Source organism: Ailuropoda melanoleuca, chromosome 12, assembly GCF_002007445.2.
Source record: "Ailuropoda melanoleuca isolate Jingjing chromosome 12, ASM200744v2, whole genome shotgun sequence".
In the NCBI taxonomy this organism is placed as follows: Eukaryota; Metazoa; Chordata; class Mammalia; order Carnivora; family Ursidae; genus Ailuropoda; species Ailuropoda melanoleuca.
In genome coordinates, this window is record NC_048229.1 from 33,607,076 (window position 1) to 33,629,864 (window position 22,789).

General features: G+C 60.0%; 1 protein-coding gene across 1 annotated transcript in view; it reads right to left on the minus strand.

The window, feature by feature from the left end:
* Window positions 1–6: 6 nt before the first annotated feature.
* Window positions 7–22,789, minus strand: part of PPP1R37 (protein phosphatase 1 regulatory subunit 37) — a 44,176-nt gene continuing 21,393 nt past the window's right edge. Inside the window, exons 3-14 of the mRNA XM_034637846.1 lie at window positions 7,751–7,848; window positions 6,279–6,324; window positions 5,926–6,026; window positions 5,142–5,261; window positions 4,609–4,759; window positions 4,358–4,513; window positions 2,965–3,077; window positions 2,253–2,394; window positions 1,998–2,164; window positions 1,131–1,869; window positions 699–789; window positions 7–601 (exon numbers count right to left, since the gene is read on the minus strand). Coding sequence (XP_034493737.1) covers window positions 707–789; window positions 1,131–1,869; window positions 1,998–2,164; window positions 2,253–2,394; window positions 2,965–3,077; window positions 4,358–4,513; window positions 4,609–4,759; window positions 5,142–5,261; window positions 5,926–6,026; window positions 6,279–6,324; window positions 7,751–7,848 — 1,916 coding nt within the window. The 3' untranslated portion in view covers window positions 7–601; window positions 699–706. The remainder of the gene's footprint in view (window positions 602–698; window positions 790–1,130; window positions 1,870–1,997; window positions 2,165–2,252; window positions 2,395–2,964; window positions 3,078–4,357; window positions 4,514–4,608; window positions 4,760–5,141; window positions 5,262–5,925; window positions 6,027–6,278; window positions 6,325–7,750; window positions 7,849–22,789) is intronic.

The window sequence follows — 22,789 nt, forward strand, 5'->3', positions numbered from 1 at the left end:
GCCTCTCAGGGCGCAGCCTCAAGGGGCCTGGACAGCAGGGTCTCTAGAACCCTGGCTGCTCCCCACCCCAGCTCCCTGATAGATTTATTGCACTTAAGAAAAAGAAAGCTCTGATCCTCTGCTCCCAGCTCCCCCCCCCACCCCCAGCCCTGGCCCTTGCCCTGCCTGGGGCTGCTCTACCAATTTCCAACACCACCACTCACCGCCCCCCCCTCGTCACGCCTCCTGCCTGGTCCTGCACCCGGGCACACTGGGGGGCGATCCCACCACCACCCAGGACTCCTCCACAGGGCAAGCCTGGCCGGAAAGCTGTCTGGAAAAGGCGTCCAGCCTCGTGGCTGATGTGCTCGAAGAACTCCTCCTCCCATCCCCCCAGCCCAGAGCCTTCGAGTGCTGGACACAGAAATAGTGCTTAAGTCAGGGCGCGGAGGGCAGTCCCTGCGGCTCCTGCGCGCCGTGTAGTGTTGCTGTGGGAGGCAGGGGTCCCCAGAAAGGCCCCCCGCGCCCCTGGTCGCCCAGGCCTCAGGAAGGCTGGGGGTGAGGGTGAGCGGATTCTCATGGCTCTGGCCTCAGCTCATCGAAGACTGACCGGAAAAAGGAACTTGGGGATAAGAGATTGGGGGACAGCATGTCAGAGCCAGGGGCTCTTCTGCCGGCCCCCCAGGACCCCTGCCCTCTAGCCCTGGCCCCCTCCTCACCTAAAGTGTCACAGTGTCTCCTGCCCAGATTCCTGACTGGCTTCCAGAAGCAGCTCCTCGAGCTCCTTCTCGTTCTTGGAGCAGCTCAGTTCTGCCAGGGGAGAAGAGGCACGCAACCTCCAGTCAGGCAGGCGGGGATGGGGGGACCTCAGGCCATCCCTGCCGGCCCTGTCCAAGTCTGACCCTCAGGGCAGCACAGGGCCGGGTACCACGGAGACGGTCAGTCTGCAGCCAGACATCTTGCCTGCTCCATCCCAGGGTCCCAGGGATCCAAGGGAAGCAAGGTGGGGCCTGGGGAGCAAGTCCTCCTCGTTCCTACCCCTTCACAGGCCATTTTAAAGGGAACACTGAGGCCCACGAAGGAGCAGGTGCTTGCCTGGGGTCACACCAGCACCCAGGGCCCACTGTCACCGTGCCCCAGACCCTGCTCACCGTGTTCCAGGCCACAGCTGCCCGCCTTGGCCTCAGGCCCCGGGGGCGGCTCTGGGGGCAGTGCGAGGGCAAACTCGGGCTTCAGGCCATTGGGCAGCGGTGGCCCTGACTGAGGTGGCTCCAGCTGTGACGGAGGCTCCGACACCCCTGGGTCCTGAGTGCTGACAGCCTCAGCTGGTGGCAGGGCAGGTGAGGCGGGCAGGGAAGATAAAGCAGGTGGGGAGGGAGGGCAAGCAGGAACAGGGGGAGAAGGAGGGGCGGGGGGCACCGGGGGCTCTGCCCTCTCGGGCGGACTCTCCACCCGAGTCACCACAAACACTTTGTGGCCCCGGCCCGGGCTGGACACAGAAATACGCTGCTCGGTGGGGGAGGAGGGGCTGCCGGAGGGGCTTCTGTCCCCAGGGCCCAGGGAGTCCGAGGGGGGCACCAGGGCGGGGCAGGGGGCCTCCGCCCTCTCCCCATCCTCCTCCTCCCCATCCTCCTCCTCAGAGTCCGAGTCTGAGTCTGAGTCTGGCTGGGCACTGGGGCCCGGGGCCCCATTCTCCTGGGCCCTGGTGGCGGGCTCGTCCCCGGGCTCCTCGTCGGGCTGGGGCTCGGTGACGGTGATCTCGGGCATGGAGGCGGAGAGCTGCAGCCGCTGCTCCTTCTCCTCCTGCTCGCGCGCCAGCAAGAAGTTCTGCTTGCAGCCGTTCTGGATCTCGGCGAGCAGCGCCTTCTGCGTCTCGATGAAGCTCTTCACCTGCGGGCAGAGCGGGCCTGGCTAGGGCTCTGGGCAGCCAGGCCGCGGCGGATCCTGCCGACGCCCCGGGCCAGCCCGCACCCCCCTACCCCCACCGGAGGCCTCCAGGAAGAGCCCACGCAGCTCACCGCCTCCTTCTTGGGCTCACGGTCGAGGTCGAGGCGCAGCAGGGAGTGGTTCACCTTGAGGGCCAAGGACAGTGCCATGAGCCCGCCCGTCTTGATCTCGTTCTCCCGAAGGTCCAGTCTCAGGAGGCGGGGGCTCTCGGCGATGAACTCGGCCACCGCCACCGCGCCTGGGAGGGGGACCGCAGGGGCTGGCCACGGGCTAGCCGCCCACCGAGCCCGCCTGCACCGCTCCCTCGGCCCGGCCCCGCGCCCTACCCTCGCAAGTGAGCTTGGTGGAGGTCAGGCCGAGGCGCAGCACGCTGCGGTTGCCGATGAGACCGTTCTTGAGGTTCCGCACGCCCTCGTTCCCGATGGGGTTGTGGCCCAGGTTCAGCGTCTCCAGGCTGTGCGTGTGCGGCTGCAGGAGGCAGCGCACGACAGTGAGGAGAGGCCCAGGCGGCCAGTCGGGGAAGAGGCACACCCGAGGGCGCCCTCCTCAGCAGCGCTGCCCAGACGGTCCTGCTTAAGGCCAGATGCTCCATGGACTCAGAAGTCGCCCCATGCCAGCTGCCCCGTCCACCCCCCAGCCCGCGGGCTCAGGGCACACTCCTGGCCGCCAGTCATTCTTAACTTGGACGTGAGCCTTTGCAGCCTATGAGCTTGCTTTAAATACCATGTATTTCAGTAAAAAGATTTATAACATACTGAAGGCTTCCAGAAAACACTAACTTTCTATGCAAAACATTTCACCTTATGTGAAACACAGTACTAGAGTACCGTGCCGGATGCAAAAAAACAAGGACGACGTGAGGAAGGCTACCTTCCTTAGGGTGGAGAGGCTCTGGAAGCTGAGCAAGGGCAACCGGCGCTGGAAGGACTCCTGCGAAGGGTCCCTGAGGCGCAGCGTGCGCAGGACGGGGGCAGAGGGCGGCACCGAGAGGCACTGGGGGAGCCGCGGTGCCCGCCTCCCTCTCCCGGCCCGACTCACCAGCGTCATGCCCAGGAAGGCCATGCCCGTGTGCGTCAGCTGGTTGTTCCACAGCACCAGGGTCTCCAGCCCCTTCTTCTGCTCCTTGAGGCCCTCGCAGATGTAGGCCAGACCTGCAGGGCACCCGTGGGCAAGTCCCGGCTGTGGTCCAAGCGCTTCTCCAGGGGACAGCAGTGTGGGAGCCACTGCCACCCCCGGGGAGCACAGAATCTCCTGGGGCTTCGCCTCTCCTGTCAGCCTGCCTGGGCCCCCTGATTCCGGCCCGGCCACCTCCTGCCTTGGCCCAGCACCCGTGGCTCCCTGGTGCCAGGCCAGAACATCCCTCCCATCTGCTTCAGGTCTCTGCTCGACTGTCGCCCTGGCACGACACTCCCCAGCCAGCTCAGCCACCGTGGCTGCTTTAGTTTTCTCCAGAGCACATCTCACCATCTGACAGACCTCATGCTCTATTACGTTGGCAGTGTCTCTCCCGAGGGCAGAGATCTCTGTCTTAGCAGGCCCAGCACATGCTAGGTGCTCACTAAACGTGGTATCTGGGCCCGGCCACCCTGGGGGAAGGGACTGGCCTGGATGCTCTAGGCTGTCCCCCCAGCCTTCTCCTCACACTGAGGCCAGGAGACCCTGCTCAACAGTGGACCAGGAGGAAAGGAACTTCCTACCACTATATCTTCCTCTCCCTTCCCATTTACCCTCTGGCCCACTGTGGCTCCGCCCCCAATATCCCACATCTAGGCTCTTTCCCACCTCAGGGCCTTTGCATTTGCTATTCACTCCGTCTGGATTCTTTTCCCAGGTTCTTTTTCTCTTTTCTTTTTCAAAGATTTATTTATTTGAGAGAGAAAGGAAGCAGGGTGGAGCAGGGGAGAGAGAGAGAAACTCTTAAGCAGACTCCACGCTAAGCACGAAACCTGACGTGGGGAACCTGAGCCAAAACCAAGAGTCGGACGTGTCACCAACTCCGCCACCAAGGCGCCCCTTCCCAGGCTTTTAAAAGGGCTGGTTCCATGCTTGCCCTCCGCGTTGCCGTCTAGAGGTCACCTTCCTGCACCACCTTAAACAGCCTCTGACTGACCCTTTGTCCCAACAACCTTGTTTCCTTCAGGACACTTTTTCCAGATGACAGTTAGTTTAATCATCTGTTCAATACCTCACTTCACCCTGCAGGTCTTCACGGAGCTGCCCCCTCCCCGGGCTCCCAGAGCCCAGCCATGCCCACTCGGAGCTGTCATTGTCTGGGATGGTCTGTCTGCCCCACTGCACTGCAAGCCCCGTGAGGGCAGGGCCGGGATCGTCCTGGCCCACCGCTGTCTCCAGCACCACAGGGCCCCTGACTGGGCACACGGTGGGTGCTCGGTGGTGCAGTGGGGTGGGGGTGGGCGGAGCTCTCACACACCTGAGTCCAGCACATGGTTGTTACGGAGGTCCAGGATCTGCAGGGAGCAGTTGAACTTGAGCAGGTTGCCCAGCTGGGCCGAGTCCTGCAGGCCGTTGAGCTTGTTGTCAGCCAGGTAGAGCTCCCGCAGGTTCACGTTCATCTTCAGCGCCGTGGCTGGGGGGGTGCGGGGAGGGCGCGGTGACTTGCCGAGCCCCAGCCCCCAGCAGGCGGCGTGCCACCGCTCAGCCTCCCCTGGCCCCGGAGCTCACCCAGCAGCATGAGGGGTCGCCCCGACAGGCTGGCGTTCTCCAGATGCAGCACCGCTAGGCTGCTGCGAATGCGCAGGGCGCGGGCCACGAAGGGCGCCGAGTGGTCCAGCAGGGGCGTGTTCCGGGCGTCCAGGTACTGTAGGCAGCTCGTCTGGTGGGGCAGGGGCAGGGCTGGGACAGGCTGGCCCCAGACCTCCTGGTCCCCAGGGATCTCCCAGCCCACATCCCAGCGAGCCGTGGGGCCGTGCGGTCCCTCCGCCGAGGCCACTGTGTCTGTGAGAGACGGCCCGGCTCCGGGTCCTGCAGCTGAGCCCCCAGACTCCTGTGCAGCACACGCCCCGGACATGAGGGAAGGGGGGTCAACCATAGCCACCTCGCAGGGACAGGGTACAGGCAAGTGAAGGAAGAGGGAAAGATGCTTGAAGGGAGAAAAGGAGCCAGAGTTGGCCTGAGGCAGGGCACCCCCTGGCGTTGGGCCGACTCTCCCAAGGGCCATGACACCAGGCCCCAGGGGACAACCGAGAGGCACCCACCTTGCGCATCATGTGCGCAGCGGCCTGCCAGCCCCGGGTGCCGATGTGCTTGTTGAAGGAGATGTTGAGGTGGGTGGCCGACTCGTAGTATTCGATCATGTCGAAGAGGGCCGAGGCTCCCTGGGGGCCGAGACAACGGGGTTTAGACTCAGGCTGGGGCGGACCCAGGAGGCTAGGAGGTGTGGGGGCCAAGCACCTCGGGGCTGGGGAAGGTTCCAGGAACCAATCTCCCCCCTCCTGCTGCAGTCCGTCTGCTTTCTCTGACTTGCTTCCCCACCGCTGCCAGCAGGCAGACTGACACACCCCGAACCGGGACAGGCCCCTGGCATGCCTGCGCCTCAGTTCTCCAGGACCCCACCCCCAGTCTCCTGATGGTCTCCGAGTCTGGGAAGGTGAGGACACCTGGGCCTAAACGGAGAGGCAGCTTTCTGCATGTTTCTCAGACTCTTCCCTACAAGTGCTGTGATCCCCAGCGGTGGTTCCTGAAAAGGTTCCTCGTGGCCACATACCTGCCCCCACTAAGGCCCGGCTCCCCAAGTCCTTCCCTTGCTTACAAAGCCCCTGCCTCTGGGGTGGGTTTACGAGGCCCCTTTTCCGGGCCCTGCCTCAGAGCCCCAATATCCCCCACCTCTACTCTGGTCACACCAGCGGTCTCCTCATATTGTCCTTCAAGAGGCCCTGCCCTGCCTGTCGAAGAGGGCTCTTCCTCCTGCAGCGCCCCCTCCCCCTAAACCTCCAAGGCCAGGGAGCTCAGGGGACAGTCAGTGGTGGCAGGGCTGCTCACATCTTCATCTAGGCTCGTCTGCTCCAGATCCACGACCCTGAACCGCAGCCTCCTGAAGACCTCTTCCAGGGCCTCGCAGGTCTTGTAGTCGAGCTTCTCACCTAAGACGGGATGGAGTGCACTTCTGTGTGTGCTCGCGGGCTTGGGGGCTGGCTGGAAAAGGGGGCTCCAGGCGGAGGGAAGGAGGACCGGCTCCCTACACCTGCCTCCCCTCAGGGAGGGCACCCATACCTCTCAGGACCCCCACTGCCCCTGGCTAACCTACTCTTACGGCAGGACCTGCCCGCCTAGACCCACCTTGGCTCTGGCCCTGCCCACTCCCCAGTGGTCCCGGCCTCTCTCCAGACACGCACCTTTCAGGTCCAGACAGTCGATGCGGTGTCCGAGGTCCGTGAACTCCTGGGAAAACAGAGGGGTCGGTGCTGAAGGCAGGAAGACACCCTCAGGAGCCAGGCTGGACCCCGAATGTGGGGCAGGCGGGGCTCCGATCTGGCTCCATTGCTGAGGTGAGGCAGTGTTCTGGGGTGGGGGTGGCGCGCAGGTCTCACAGAGCGGCGCGTTCTATACCCATAGGGCCTGGGCCGGACAGGGGCACAACCCCTCCGCCCCAGCTGAAGGGAGCATTCCAGACAAGAAGAGGCAGCCAGCATGAAGGCTGTGAAGCAGGCGTGAAGGTGGGGAAGACTGGCAGGCCTGGGGGTGCAGGCCGGGGACCAGGCCCCACAGCGAGCATGCCATAAAGAGGAGTAAAGGCACCGGTCAGATGCCTGCTCCCCCGCCCCCGCACTGGGGGCCAGGTTCTGCTCTCCGGGCTCCACACACATTAACCTGTGCAGCGCGTGCTATGACAAAGCCACGGACACACGAAAGGCTCCAGGCCAGCCTTGCTAAGGCCACTTGCTGGTGTGGGACAGACTTGGTCTGATCCAGCTGGTGGGCCCCAGGACCCACACTCTTGGCTAGCACACGGAGTGGCTGTCTTTCCCTGAAGCTGCCAACAGGCCCTTCTGGGAATTTCCCCAGAGAACCCTTAACCCTGGGGTGCAGAGCGGGGTGCACAGATGGATGGTGAGAATGACTGCTCACAGCAATGCCATCTGAGGGGGTGACAACCCTAGAAACAAGCAACCCTGGAACGGTTGCTTCTTCTCCGGAGAGAAGGCACTAAGGTGGTGCTTTACCAACACAACGAGGCTAGGCAGGCCACAGGGAAGGCACCTGTGGGACACCGCTACGGGGGAACACGCCACGGGCACAGCAGCACCCCGTTCACGTACAGAGCCTGCCCTCGGTCTGTGCGCTTCTGGAGAGCGGGCTGCCCTCTAACACACACGCAGGGCCAGGGGACGAAAGCCTCAAGCTGTCAACAGCAGGACTCCCAGGAAATGGGACTTGAGTAAGAAGTGAGAAGTGGATGTTTTTGCTTTTTATGCCTGTAGTATTTTACCTTTAAAAAAAATCAGTGTTTACAGAACGTATAAAGACCATAAAGAATAAACGGACATCTGGCTTTTCCCCAGGGGAACCGAATTTCTTTGGGGAGTGACAGACAGCTGAAATTGTTACTTTACATCATCCCATACCGTTTAAATATTCAGGAAGAGCCTGACCGCTTTTGCGACTGAACAGAGGATTTTCCAGGATGTATTTACAGGGGCCCTGGGCCAGTTGGCCGGGCGGGGGTGGTGCTCTGTGCACCCTTCCCTGCTCAGGGCAGACCCCAGAGGCCCGGAGGCTGCGGGGGGAGGAGAGGGGGGCGCAGAGGGAGCAAAGCTTCAGCACAGGGACCGCCCCGCCCCTGCCCCGCCCCCTCCCCGGCCCGTACCTGGAGCTGCCGGAGGAGCTTGGGGATCTGCCTGCAGTTCAGCTTCTGGCAGGCTTGCTTGTAGGCACTGATGACCTCGTCCACAGTCACGTTCTGGGCTGCAGGCACACAGGACCCAGGCCTTCACCCCTTGCCCCCCACGCCCGGCCTCCACAACAAAACGCCCCTTCCCACGACCCACTGAGTTCCGTCCTCCCGTCAAGGCTGCCACTGCTGCCCCGCGGAGGTGGCCCCAGGGCCCCCAAACGAGTCAGCCCTTCCCTCCACACCTCCCCACGGCTCCTCGAGCAGCTTCGCACAAACATCACAAAACTAACCTCACACGACTGTTCTGCTTGTCAGTTGTCTCCCCTACTAGATGGGGAGGGCAGGGCTGGGTCTACCCTGGTCACCACCTTGTCCCAACACTGTACAGCCCAGGGCCAGGCCCAAAACAGGAGTTCAACTTGTGTTTTTTGTTGTTCTTGTTTTGTTTTGTTTTCTGGATGAGAGAACGAATCTGTACTTTGATGCTATGAGGAAGCTGAGCCCAGAGAGGTGAAGCACCTTGCCCAAGGTCACACAGCCGGTAAGTGGTGGAGTGGGGAACTGAACTCTGCTCTTAACTGTGATGCACATGGCCTCTCAGACTCCCCACTCCTGAAACAGCAGGGTGCCTGGGCGTCTGCCTTCGGCTCAGGTCATGATCCCAGGGTCCTGGGATCGAGCCCCATGCTGGGCTCCTTGCTCAGCGGGAAGCCTGCTTCTCCCTTTCCCACTCCCCCTGCTTGTGTTCCCTCTCCCACTGTCTCTCTCTGTCAAATAAATAAATAAATAATATTTTAAAAATGGAGATAAACAGTATGTGGCCTTTTGTGACTAGCCTCTTTCATGGAGCACAAGGATTTTGAGCTTTGGCCCCTTTACAGGGCTACCTAGTCAATGTCTGATGTATACGTTTTGTTTACCAATTCACTGGATAAGCCGTTCATACTGTTCTCAGTGTTTGTCTATGAAATACTGGATTCTGCCCCAGGGCAACCGGGAGAACAGGAAGGGAAGTCTCCAGGCAGGAGCGGGGCAGAGTCAGGCTCACTGGAGAACGCTCTTGGCAACAGCAGAATGGAGTGGGCACGGGGGCGACAGGGCAGGCAAGGAATGGAGCAGGCAGAGGGCCTTCTGGCAGACCTCAGCCTACCCTCATCCTGCTGCCATCCTGGCCTGGCCCCCGGGAGCCAGCGGGAGCCCCTCAGAAGCTTCCAGGTAAGCCTCTCCTAGTGGACCCTCCCTCCAGATTGCATCAAGCACCACCCCGTTTTCTAGGGAAAGAAACCGAGGTCCAGGGAAGGAAAGCTGCCTCCCCGAGTCTAGGCAGCTGGTACAGGGCAGAGTCGTGCACCTGGCTTCAGAGCTTTCTCTCCGCTGTGCTGGGTGGGGGTGGGGGTGCTGGAACCGCTGTCCTGGAAGAAAGAAGCTACCACAGGCCCCAGCTTAGCCCCTCGCTTCCTCCTTGAGCGGAGCTGCAGACGACTGGCAGCCTCCCCGGTGCCAGCCACCCTCCCACAGACCCAGCTCAGGAGCTGGCCCTGCCCGGGGAGGCGGCCCCAGGGTTCGAGCAGCTGCCTCAGGGAGTCCCGCTGCTCTGGGTCTGGTGACGCCTGAGGCTTCCCACACACTTGTGGGAGGAAAAAGGACTTCTCTACTTTCAGTAAGTGAACTGAAATGAAATGTAAATCTTCCTTCTTATTAACATGGGCAAAATGAGAGAGACAGAGAGAGAGGGAGAGAGAGAGAGAGAGAGAGAGAAAGAAGAGAAGAGAAACAGTGTTTAACAGACCCAGCGACGTCGGCACCAATAGGAATGACAGGTGCTTCGCGGAATGACAGGTGCTTGGCGGCGCGCAACGGATACCGCGGATTTTGAATGCTCACCACTGCTGTGAAGACGGCAGTCATCAGAGCTGCCTCTCTATCCTGCTCTTTCTTGTGCCGGCGAGGAAGAGCAGAAACACTGGGTTGCAATTTAAAAAAACATTTTTAGCTAACTATTTTAACTGATATCCTTTGTAATCCTACTTTATTTTTTGTCTTTAAAAATCATCAATTCAGGGACATCTGGGTGGCTCAGTCAGTTAAGCATCTGCCTTTAGCTCGGGTCATGATCCCAGGCTCCTGGGATCAAGTCCCACGTCGGGCTCCCTGCTCAGCAGGGAGCCTGCTTTTCCCTCTCCCTCTGCCTGCTGTTCCCCCCGCTTGTGATCTGTGTGTGTGTGTGTGTGTGTGTGTGTGTGCGCGCGCGCCAGCCAAATAAATAAATAAAAGCTTTAAATAAATAAATAAATTTTAAAAAATCATCACTTCAGGGGCACCTGGATGGCACGTTAAGCGTCCAACTCTTGGTTTCAGCTCAGGTCGTGATCTCAGGGTCGTGAGGTCAAGACCTCCTTCCACCTCTGTGCTCAGCACAGAGTCCGCCTGAGACTCTCTCTCCTCTGCCCCTCTCCAAAAAATAAATCAATTTTTAAAAATAAATAAATAAAATCTTAAAAAAAAGACATCACTCCAAGGGGCACCTGGCTGGCTCAGTTGGTAGAGCCAGTGACTCTTGATCTCGGGGATGTGAGTTCAAGCCCCAAGTTGGGCGTAGAGCTTACTTAAAAAAAAAAAAACTGAAAAAAATCATCACTCTGAGAAGGGGTGCACAGGCTTTATCAAATGCTCCCCTGGGCAAGCTCACTGAAAGACCCCTGGGCCATGGCTGGGTTGGCCCGGTCACATCAGATGGGAATGAAGGAGGGCCTGGGCACTGGGGGGCCATCACTAGCAGTTCTCAGCATCCTAGAGCCTACAGGAAATAAGAATCCTAAGCAGGCTCTCAAGCTGCAGTCAATCCTCTAGGTGTTCGGTTCTGCCATCCCCTCCTCCAGGAAGCTCTACCTGACTGTTCAGCTCCCGAAGTCGCCTGAGATCCAGCATCCCAGCCCTGCCCACTGGGTCAGTCTTCGTTCTGAGGAGCCTCCTCATAAGCTTAAGGCCGGGGTCTCTAACCTGGCCAGCTCCACACCAGCCACAGCTGCCATCCGGCCCCCCCTTCAGCCAGGTTCCGTGGGGTCTGCATGCAGCACAGCCTCACACACAAAGTCACAGCCAGAGCTCACAGAGGTCGCATCCGCCCAGTCATTTACAGAAGGGGAAAAGAACAGGGGCCAGGAGGAGTGGACATAATCCCAGAAGTGGGAGAGCCCCTAAGGCCCAGGGTGACTTAGCGCCCCCTGGTGACAGGAATACCAACTGCAGCTTTGGCACTCTTCTTTGATGGGGAGACACTTTCCAGAGGGGACAGCACTGGGGAAAGACACTAAAGGCACAAGAGGGGGGGGGTGGGGGGTGTTCAGCCAGTCCACGGCAACCTGAGGGCGCCTCCGCCCCACCTCGATTACCCCAACAGCACCACCAGCATGCCCCGAGGCCTGGCGCGGCCCCAGCAGGGATACAGGAGGGCATCAGGCGGCCCACAGTGACCTCACAGTAATCATTACGTATGCGGCTTCATACTGGTATTAACAAAAAGGAACTACCATATTGCTTGGGAATGAGATGAAACGTATTCGAGTAAAACAAAAATGAAACAATTTAAGAAAAAGGGGTAAGGAAATGGCAGTACAGATGGTCTGGAGAAACATTGTGCAGCATTTGGCCAGCATGAGCCCTGTGCCGGGCCCCATGCCGGCCCTTCACAAGCTAGCAGAAGCCGGGGACTGGCCACTCCGCACATCCGTTCGTTCGTTTGTGCTGCTGCGGTGAAATGGTCAAGGCGAGGACACGGCGAGTCAGTGAGCACCTCCCCCGGCTGGCTGGTAGCGGCTGCCAGGCCCAACCCAGAGGCTGCGTAGTAGTGAGAGCACCGGCTGCTGTCTGAAGTGACTAGGGCCTGAATCTTGCTGCCTGTCCCCCGATCCTCTTGGGTAGGGCGCCCGGGGCTCCCCACTGGAGACGCAGGGGCTCAGTGGCCAGAGTGCCTGGGGTTGGATCCTGACAGGATCCTAATTTAAAACTCCGATGTTGAGCAAAGCGATCTCACCTCTGTGCCTCCATGGCCTTATCCCTAACATGGGGCGAGGGTGACTAACTCTCCCGCTACCTGTGGTGACTGAGGACGACTTCATCCCTCAGACTGGCACCTGGCACACTCATGGGGGCACATGAACCGCCAGCCAGCACGGCCGTGTCTCCTGCCCCACTGGATGGCAGGGCCCCAGAGAGGCATGCGAGCACCTGTCCATTAGGGAATGATGGAAGGCCGGGTGGACACGCATGTGTGGGAGCAGGGGGACACGCGTGCGGACCTGCATGTGTGTGTGCGCGTGTCAGGTCAGGGCTCAAACATGTTCACTCAAGTCCCAAGTCCAATGCCCTGAAGGTCCCCCTCAAGCAGGGGCTGGGCTTCAAGCGGCTGTCAGAGAGGAGGGGAGGCAGTGAGGGAGACAGAGCGCGCCTGCTTGCCAGGGAAGGCCGACTGAGAGGCGCCAGCCTGGGGTAAGAAAATCCGCGCTCGGGCCTTGGCCTGGTGAGGCTGAGATCAACACCCGTGACCCCTCTTCCCCTCCCTAAGAGGGACTCTTCAGGGTCTCAGGAGCTGAGGATGTGCTTGCTAAGCCACCGCACGGAGCCAGGTCTGACTGAGCAGGAGGCACGACCAGACCGAGATGACGTGGATGGCGGGCACCACGGCGAGGTACTGGGAACTCACTCCGGGGGAGGCACGACGCTGAGTACTTTCTAGGCACAGGTCCTCTTAGCCAGCTCGGGAATCCAAGGCTGGCAGAGTTAAGACTCCATTTTCTGAGAAGGAGAGGCCAGCTCCAAGAGGGGGGAGGCCAGCTCCGAGAGGGCAAGTCGCCTGTGCGAGATCCCGGAGCCAGGAGAGGCGGGACTGGAACACACAGCCAGACCCATGCTGGTCTGACACTGGAGCGTGGCTTCTTGTACCACTCTGGCTCGAGGAGGAAGGGACCATGGGCAGAGGCAGGCTGTGGGGGGCCCCGGACTCTGGCTGGGTCAAGGTGTAAAGCTCTGGGGAGGGATGCTGCTGTGTGGCAGTGGGTGGACGGGACTTCCTGCAGGGGTGAGGCTCTGCAGCTCGTCCCAGGAGCTCGTGCCAGGCTCCCAGGAAGAGGTTGGGGGCACACGGAGCCTGCCTCCCCCTCCCAGCTGCACTGGCCCTCACAAAGGTAGGGAGAGAAACCCGATGCTAGGCATCGGGTGACAGGCCGAAAGACATCTGTCTTTGGTCCAGGGCTCTTGTCTGCACACAGGTGCAAAGGCACCCCGGAGACACAAGGAGAGGATGGGCACCAGGAGGCGGCAATGACTCAGGCCATCCCTGCCAGCCTGGAGCTGGTGGGAGACAAGAAGACACAGTCATCCCAGTGGGAGTCAAACACCAGGAAGCAACAGTGGGGGGTGGGGGGCAGAGGGAAGGGGCAAGGGAGGAGGGGCCCAGGGCTCCCCACTGGGGCTTCACAAGGACAAGACAGAAACAGACCGGTGGGCAGTGGCCCCGGGGGAGGTCGGCGTACAGGGTGGGAGCAGGCCTGGCAGGACCCAGGGCACCAGGACATAGTTCATGGGAGGCCAGGGGAGGGAAGCAAGGGCTGCTCTCTGCCTGAGACAGGAGCCACCAGGGCTGGGCGCAGGGCAATGACAGGAGCTACTCAAGGTCTGGGGAGGATTCTATTCCATAGGAAGGGGGTCTCTTGGAGACCTGGACGGGGAGCCCACTGTGTCCAATAACAAGGAGCCTGTCAGGGTGGGGACACCAGAGGAGACAAGTGAGGTTTAAGAGCATGGGGCAGCCCAGAGCCAGGAGCCTGGGGTCTAATCCCCTTCCTAATCCCCCATTAGCTCAGAGCGCGTAGCCTCGGCCTCCCAGGGCCAGCCAGCAGCATCAGCGGAGCCTACCTTGGGAGGCTGCCTGCCACGCTCTGCCTATCCCACGAGGGAGGGCACCATCACATCCACCCACCCGACAGACAGGAAACCAAGAATCTCGTGGCAGGTGGGTGGCCTGGCCCCAGCAGGATGGCATCTCTCCATGCGGGACCCAGGAAGCAGGCTCTCGGGGCTCTTTCCTGCACGACTCCCCCGGCTTTGACGCTCCTGTGGCCTGAGATCTGTGGAACACCATCCTGCCCTAAACCATGCCACTGTGGGCTCACAGCTTTGGGACAGAAGGCTGGCAGGGAGGCCTACAAACCCACAGCCGCACTGTGGACGCAGTGAGGGAGACTTTGTGTCAGACACACAACCTGTCCTCACAGGGACTGGTGCCTTGGCCTCGATGCTGGTCAAAGTACCGAATGGCCTGCTTCCCCGGCCGCCCTCTCGGTGCCATCCCGGGACCCTGGTGGGACCATCATATTACCTCCACTCTCCACTGTTCTCCACAAGGTTCCAGGAGTGGACAGCGGTCTGTCCACAGCCCCTGTCACAGTAACTGGCTAAGGCTGACCCTTAGAGAACCAGCCATAGCCAGTCACGGGGTCATGCTGGAACTGTCAAGAAAGAAGAGCTCTCCTCTGCAGGGGTGGCGCTGAGGTTACCTCTCACATCCGGAGCTGCTGGTGGCCATCCTGGCATCCATCAGGAGGAGAAGGCCTCCCCAGCCAACTCAGAGGAAAGGTTGAGTTCAGACGTCTGAGAGCCTGGACCCAGGCAGGCCTGCAACCTGACTATTCAGGATTCCTCAGGTCCCTATCCAACAGATTCTCCCTTTTTCCTTCAGCCCCTTGGAGTTTAGCTTCTAATCCGGGTGAATTCCAACTTGGGTGCCATTCTGCGGTTCACTCAGCAGATACCTCCTGAGGCCTACCACACGCCAAGCTGTGCACTGCACTGGAAGACTGGGGTGGCTCTGACCTGGCTGCCACCCTCTGGGGGCTCCTGTTGGGGGGGTGGAGGCAGGTATGCCCTAGGAGGGCGAGGCGAACACTCCAGACTGAGCTAAGATAAGTTAGTCAGGAGGAAGCCAGCTCTCAGAGGCCCCTTTTAAGCCTTGTCCATGGCCCTTTCCTTTCCCCTGGGCACAGTACTCCAGCCACACCCCCAACTCTTCTCTCTCCCAGAAGGCCCCGTGCTTCTACACACCTCATACCCTCCCCCTCCCCTCTCTCAGTTCAGCTCTCAGCACAGACGTCCCCTCCTCCAGGAAGCCCTCCCTGACCTGCGGGCTGGGTCAGGCCCCCTTCTCAGCCCTGCCCATTCTGAGCCGTCACTGTCTGGAAACAGACCTGTCTCCCCGCCACTGTACTGAGAACCCTGAGAAGACAGGCCAGGGGTGTGGTCCAGGCTATGTCCCCAGCACTGCCCAGCACGGAGGCCAGGCAAAGAGAAGGCATCAAGATGGGGAGGGAGTGACAGACAGGGGGAGGAGCTCACATCTGGCTGTGGTGCTAGGCCTCAAAGTGGACCAGGACTCTGAGCAGGAGGGGCCCCCTGTTCCGTGGGGAGAACTATTGTAGAGGCCTGGACGAGGGCCTGCTGAACCAGGAAGCCTGGAGGGAGATGAGGGGTGCCAGCAACCACTCATTTCGTGACCGAGCGCTCCTTGCACAGAACAGGGGGAACTGCTCAGTTCGGCCGCTTCCCCACCAGGCGCTCTGCCAGCCACGAGCGGAGCTATTCATCCCCGTCATCATCCTGCAGAGTGGCGAGCTCCAGCCCACTGCCCGCCACACAGCGGGGACCTCTCATGACACTAAATGCTCTCCTTACCTCACGAAGCGGAGAAGAGGCGGAGGGATGGTCAAAGGCAGGAGTGCGCCCCCCGCCCAAACCTTGGTGCCCTGAGGTCCTCAGACCCTCAACTGCAGGCTGGACCAACGGGTTTTGGGGCCTAGAAATGCAGCCTTCTCTAGTATCAGGTCGGGAAGGCTGCCAGAAGAATTCGTCTTTCTCTTTAGGGTGGCCGGGATCTGGAGAGCCAGTCCTGTCCCTTAGCAGAGCCACCCTCCGGGGCTCCTCATGGTGCTGCTGAGACCCGAGTAGGCACAGTGGCTGGGCACGACCAGCCTGGTGTGCTCTCGTCCCGTCCCGGGACAGCCCTCTTCCCTCCAACCCCCCCTCTCCCAAACAAGCAGCCACCAAGCTCCACCCCGGCTCTACCCCAGAGCCTCCCTGCATGGTCAGGGAGACAAAGCCCAAAGCAATCACACAGCAGCCTCACAGGGTGTAACGGGGGGGAGGGAGGGAACATGGAGGCAGGGCGGGTAGGCAGACTGGGATCTGCTGGAAGGGAACGCCTAGGAAGTCTCAGAGAGGAGGACTTGAAGAGCAAGACAGCAGAGAGAAAGGCATCCTGGGCAGAGGGAACTTTGTGACCAGGTACAGGCACGGAGACTGCACAGTGCACCTGGGCAGGGAGCCACATGATCAGGAAGGCCTGGGGTGTGCGAGAGGTGGGGGCACCCACGGAGGGTCTCAGTCACCAAGCACGGGACAGGGTTGTCATCCTAGAGCAGTGGGTGGCGAAACCTACACGCAGAAGAGGCAGGAGAGCAGAACTGGCCCAGCAGTCAAGGTCCCTACTCAATCTCCATCAGGGACAGAGCCATCTGTTCATAAGGCCTCGGGGCCTTTGCACCTGCTGCCCCTCCACCCAGAGTCTCGGGGCCCCCCTTCCACCTTCTATCTCCACGGCTCTCTCCCTCCCTGCCTGCCTGCGGGGCTCTGCTCCAACATCACCTCCTCAGAGGCCTTCTGTGACCCCCCTAGAGAAACAGTCGCCTTTGTCACTGTCCACCCCTGTATCCTGCTGCATTTTCTGTGGCACTTCTCACGACCTAACAAAGCTTTATACTCCTACTGGTTTGCTTACGAGGCACCGAGAAGGGTTTTACTGCTTTTGTTCACTGAAGTATCCCCAGAAGCATACGCACAGGGCACACTGTAGGTGCACAATAAACATTTGTTGCTGGAACAAATGAACACAGGCGGGGCAAAGACTCGGTCTCTGGAGTCAAAAAAACAGGAGTCTGAGTCTCCAGTTCCACCCAGGCCAGCTGGGCGGACTCAGGGAAGGTTTTGTCTCTTGGCTGCGATGAGGTCACGGATGGACACATGCTCAGCCCCAAGCCGACCAGGGCAAATGCCCTGCAAGCATTTTCATCAGGCATCGGGCTCCTTCGTGCACTCCTGAAACGCCACACACATCCCTCCCACAGCCTGGGCTGCCCCAAAGCTGGCGCGGGGGGGCAGCACCGGGGCAGAGCCAAGCCTCCCAGAGCCCGACACAGGGAGGAGGTAGGGCACAGGCGCCTGAGGCCCCACCAGCTCCACAGACACAGCGCCATCTGGCCCCTGTGCCCCCAGAACCAGGTATCTTATGCTGCCCACGTGCACAGAGCGGCCCTGCTCCCGCCTCCAAGGCCTCCCCACGCCCCTCCGGACGCACGGGTAGTCACCAGGCCTCTCCATGCTTCTGAGGAGCCACCACCTGGGACCTACTTCCAGACTGATTTACAAGCCTGACCTTGTTTATGCCTCCCAACAGCCCTGGGAAGCTTTCCAGAAGCGTCCAGAGGAGGAAAGTGACTCGCCCAAGGACACTTTTCCAGCTGGAAGCAGAGGGAAGGTCTGGCCCTCGTCTGCCGGTCTCCACGTCTGCCCTCCCTGAGCACTGGACTGGCTTGGCTGTGGGCTCTAACCTACATCTCCGTGCCAGCCACCAGCATGCCTCTTTCAGTCTGTTCCCCAAAAAGAAAACCGTGTGTTAAAACTCTTAAACGCTCAGTGATCCCAGAGTAAGGGAAGTTACAAATGAAACAGAAGTAAGCCAACACCATTCTTTACCTACCAGACAGGCCAACGCCCACACGCTGGACAGGGGTACTGGTAACACTGGGAAGCAGGCGTGCCCTCAAGCGGCTGCTGAATATGCCAACCAGCACAAGCCCTTCCACCGGCAGGCAATCTGGCAACACCAGTCAGAATTCCAAAATCCAAACAGATACCCGTCGACCCAGCCGTTCCGCGCTTGGAGACACAGCCTACGGACACCCTCGCAAAGGTGCAAGTTCTACCCCGCTCCGGTGTTTCACTGCAGCACTGTCTGTGCAGGCAGAACGGGGCCCGCCAGCACGATCCGCCAACAGGGGAGCAGCTGATAAAGGCCTGGTCGGCTCAGGCACCGGAACTCTCTGCGGCCGCAGAGAAGGAGGACCCTTGCTCTGAGCCAACAGGGAACAATAGCCAAGATACACTCACTGAAAAACAGCTAGGTGCAGAATGGTGTGCTTGTGAAGGCTACCTTTCATGAAACAGAGAAAATAAAGCTCTGTGCTCACTGTTAAAAAGCAAACTAGCGCGGCGGCGCCTGGCAGCTCCTTCGGTGGAGTGTGAGGCTCTTGAGCTCGGGGTTGTGAGTTCAAGCCCCATGCTGGGTGTAGTGATTACTCAAAAACAAAAAACCAAAAAAACCACCCTAACAAAACTAATACAGAGACGAAGCAGCAAGTGAAAAGCTCAGGAACCCGGGAATGAAGGCACTCCGCCCCTTCATGGGCCTCATGGCCGCCCCCAAAGCCACGATAAAAAGTGAAATGCGCCCTTGCCCCGTCCATTACAACCCCTGATGCCCTGGGCTTTGAAGCCACTGCCCCTGGGGGACAACCCCCATCCTGCCAGACTGGAAGCTTCTTCCCGGACCTGGAACAGATCAGCATACTAGAGGGGACTCTGGGGCACAGCCGCTGGGTGCCAAGAGGCCTGGACACAGAGTGGGGCGGGGACACGGCACAGACAGAGGGAAGGGGAGCAGCTGCCTCCACCAGTAGGTAGAGGGCCGGGTGGGGACTTCTAGCAGCTCCGCCTATTTGGAAAAATCTCTGCCTGTGACTCGCCAGGAAAAAGGCAGGCACCCTGGTCACGAGCAATTCTTCCCAGTGAACAATCATTCAAGCTTCCTCCATCCCCATCAGCCTGTCAGTAATTCAGAGGGACCAGAGGAGCGTGCACGTCACGCTGCAGCTGGAAACGGTACCTTCCCCAGCAGAGTGCGCCCTTCCCACTGACACATGCTCCCCAAGGTCCCTGGACTCGCTGCAGGAAATCACTGCGAAGGAATGAATGTGATGGCTCGCTCTGTGGGCGGAGCAAAGTCTCCCTTCCTTCTCCCTAGGGACCCACGGGACAAAGGGCAGGACACCCCAACTGCACTGGACAGGAGATGGCCTCAGCTCGTGGGTGGTGCTCTTTCCTGCCCCCTCCTGGGAGGCAAGTGGCTCCTCTCCGCGCTGCCTGCCTGCCTGCCGGGAGCTGTGTCCTGCCTGGAGCTGCATGCGGCCGGCCAGCTGCACGGGGCAGGCTGGGCTAGCACGAGCAGCCAGGAAGGGGCAGGGCCCTGGGAGAACCTGCCCGCTCCAGTGAAGGGCACAGATGGCAGGTGCCATGGGCTTGCCTCACTCCCCCTGCCTCCCATTCTGACCTTCCAAGCCACTTGGCCCAACTGAATGAAGATCCTGTTACAGAAACACGTGAGATCAGAGGAACCGGCAGCTTTGGGAGTCTCTGGGGGCAGAGGAAGGAGGCGGATCACAGCATTTACCTCAGGCCCCCTACAGAGCCTCACACATTAGGAGCGTGATAAGGCCAGTGGTGCTCTTGAATGAAGGGGGAAGTCAAGGCCCCAATCCCTGGATCCCCAGGAGCACAGGGCACACTAAACACCCACGTCCCAGCTGTGTGACAGGCAACTTTTAATTCTAAATTTACTTCATTTACTGCTTTAATAATTTATCCCTATTTTTCAAATGGGAAACTGAGGCAGGGGGAAATGAAGCAGCCTGCCCATGGTCACAGAGCCAATAAAGGGAAGGGGGAGGATTCAAGCCCAACAGTCTGGCTCCACGGTCCTTGCTTTTAACACATTTTGCCATCCTCCTGACCACAACCACCATTTAGGGTGCAGACCCCCTCCCCCACCCTTTCCAGAAGACGAGACCGAGGCTGGGGGGAGAGTGGGGAAAGCACTTGCCAAAGACACACAGCTAGGCCAGACAAGACCGTGCAGGCAGGCCTGCCTTCAAAGCTCAGTTCATCAGGCGTGGGGTAGGGGGTGACCTGGCCCCATGGACTAGCTGTGACGTTCAATACTCTTATGCAGGCCAGGTACCCACCCAGCGGCTTCACTCCCTTATTCTCTATCCCAGCCCTTGGCTCATTTCCTTCCACATGCTTCTGTCCCTCTAGAATGGCTCCACTGGCTGCTCGGCCAACTGGTTTCTCTCACCTCCCCTCTGGACAGCGAGCCTGTGAGGCAGGGCCAGGTTTGTCTTGGCCGCTGCTGTGTCCCCAGCACAGACCTGGGCACAGAGGTCAATGCCGGCTGGCAGGCTGGCAGAACCGCCAAGAAAACACATCCAATCCCACGGTGAGTAGAGACTAATGACACCCACAAAACACAAGTAACTAGGACTGCCCCACTAACCAAGGGCATTCTGCTGGGATGTATGTGGGGGTCCTCTGTAGCCTCCGTGAGCCCCCAGCTGGAAGGGGCTCCCCGAGGAGATGCGTACATCTGAGGACACTGGTGATTTCCACCTCAGGACCGGAATCCACCTTCTCAGCACACGGAACAGTACAGCCTGGTGCTGAGGGCATGGCCCTCGGAGTCTGATCACACTGCAGTGTCTGCAGGACCCAGGCACCCTTCTCTAAGGTCTTCCCCCTGCCCCCACAAGGGTGACACGGGCCCTCTCAGGCCCCATTAGATAGGAAGGATGTGGATTTTTGCTAAGTCCGCATGAACTGCCTGGGGCAGGCACCTGGACTCATCAGTCCTGTCCTGGCCACCCGGAAGGCCAGGCTTCTTTGGCCCACGACCAGATAAAAAGAGAAACAAATCAGAAGCGCATAGGGCCCAGGCATCTGGTACCAGTCCTGGTTCCTACTGGCTTTCAGAACCCCTCGGAATTGGCAGAGGACCCCATGTCCTCCCAGTGAACACCCTCATTTACTTCATGCAGCTCCAAGGGAGTTCTGGTCCTGACAAACAGACCCCAAATGTCCCAGGAGAGGGCCCTAATCTCTTTATCGTTGAGTCTCCGCATCTGGAAAATGGAGCCAATGAGACCAAGACACACACCCACAGAGGCTTCTAGAAGCAACCACTGAGATCACTTGTGTCTGGCATGGGGTTGGTTGCTGCTTGGTAAACAGTGGCCGCTGTCATCACCGGGCCAGGGCCTGACACCTCGGCAACAGCTCGGAGGGGGGCTGGATGAGCAAAGGGCAAACAAAGCCATCAGCTCCAGCCAGAGGCTCAGGGTAAGCTTGCCCCCAACTCCACCTGTCCCCTGCCACCCGCAGCCCAGAAATACTGGTGACACACGCTCCCGTCGGCCCGTAGGCAAATATTTACCCAGGGCTGGGCTCCCGAGGACACTGAAGTGAGGACGTGGGGACAAGTGAGCACCAACAGAGTGGCCGGTAAGCAGGCGCAGGGACGGAGGGGGTGGAGGAACCGCCCAGGCTCACTGCCTCCCACTCCGGTGTGCCTGTGGCGCTGGGGGCCATGCAGCTCTGTCCTCAGTCTACCTGTCTGTAAAAGGGAGCCGCTGCTTCCAGTCTCACGGCTCTGGCGCAAGGAGTCCGGCGCACGGGAGGGAGAACCCTCCACCAGGTGCTCCGGGCGGGCCCCCAGGTGAGCTGGACCCACCCTCTCCATCTCACCTGTAAAATGGGGCAACAATTCTACCTCCCTCATGGGATTTGGGAAGGAGAAAACGAGCCACAGCACGCAGAGCGCTCGGACCCCCCCCACCCCGCGCTCTGCAAGCACCACACGATGACTGCTGCTCTTAGCGATCTTCCAGCCCACGATGACCCCACCCAGCCCCAACAGTCCTCCGGGACCGCACGACTCCTGCCTTGTCGACTTTGTGTGGCGGTTCGCACAGCCCTCTTCAAGAGAATCCATGCCCGCTCTCGAATTCCCGGAGGACTGGGCGGACCTCACCCTTCTCAAGGCACCTCTGCCGCATCCCCGCACGCTGTCAGAGGAGCCAGCACGTGGGCAGTGACTCGACCCTAAGCTGCCGAGGCTGAGGCTGTAGCCTCTCTACCTGCCACAGAGCCGGGCACACGTCCACATCCAAGCATCCGGTGTGCTCAGCCCCCTGGAGACACGCAGGGCTTTGGGCCAAATGGGCCTGGGGCTCAGGTCCACCTCCGACATGTACGGGATCCTGGACTCCATTTCTTCTTCTTCTTTTTTTTTTTTTTTGAATTTTTAAGTAAACTCGACACCCAACATGGGGCTCGAACTCATGACCCCGAGATCAAGAGTGACATGCTCCACCAAGTGGGTGGGGCCAGACGCCCCACCATTTCTTCCTCTTCATCCCACCTGCCTCAAGGATGAGTGTCTCAGCAGTAACTCCACAGATCCTTCACCGAACACCTGCTCGGCGCCCCACTCTGTGTGGAGTGATGCTGGACACAGCATCCAAAACAGCTCTCATCCCAGTCCACAAGGGGCTCCCAGTCCAGGAGCGGGTAGAGACCCGTCTCCAGACGGCGACGACCCACAGTGGCCAGGGCTGGGGCAGGGGAGCCCAGGAGAGTGCTGGACCCCGTCGAGGGGTCAGAGAGGGCTTGCCGGAGGAAGAGCTACCCAACACCACTGTCATGCCCGTGCAGGGAACGAGTGTCCTTCACCACTGCACCCCACAACACAATTGTACCTGGCACATGGCAGGTGCTCCCCAGACAGGTGGGAAGGAGAGCCAGGGAGAATGAGTAGCCAAGTAACAGAGGGAAGAGCCACTGGGGAGTCTGCCATGACCTGTAAAGCTGCATGGATCCACCAACGACGACCAGCAACCCCACTCCTACGTCTGTGCCTCCGACACATTCTTGCTCAGAACCCAGGTGTCATGTACCAGAAAGTTCACAGCTGCACCAGTCTGTAATACTGAAAAGCAGAAACAGCCCAAATGTCCACCCACAGCACATGGACAATCTGAGGCACGGTCAGACAGTGGAAGGTTCTAGAGCACCTAC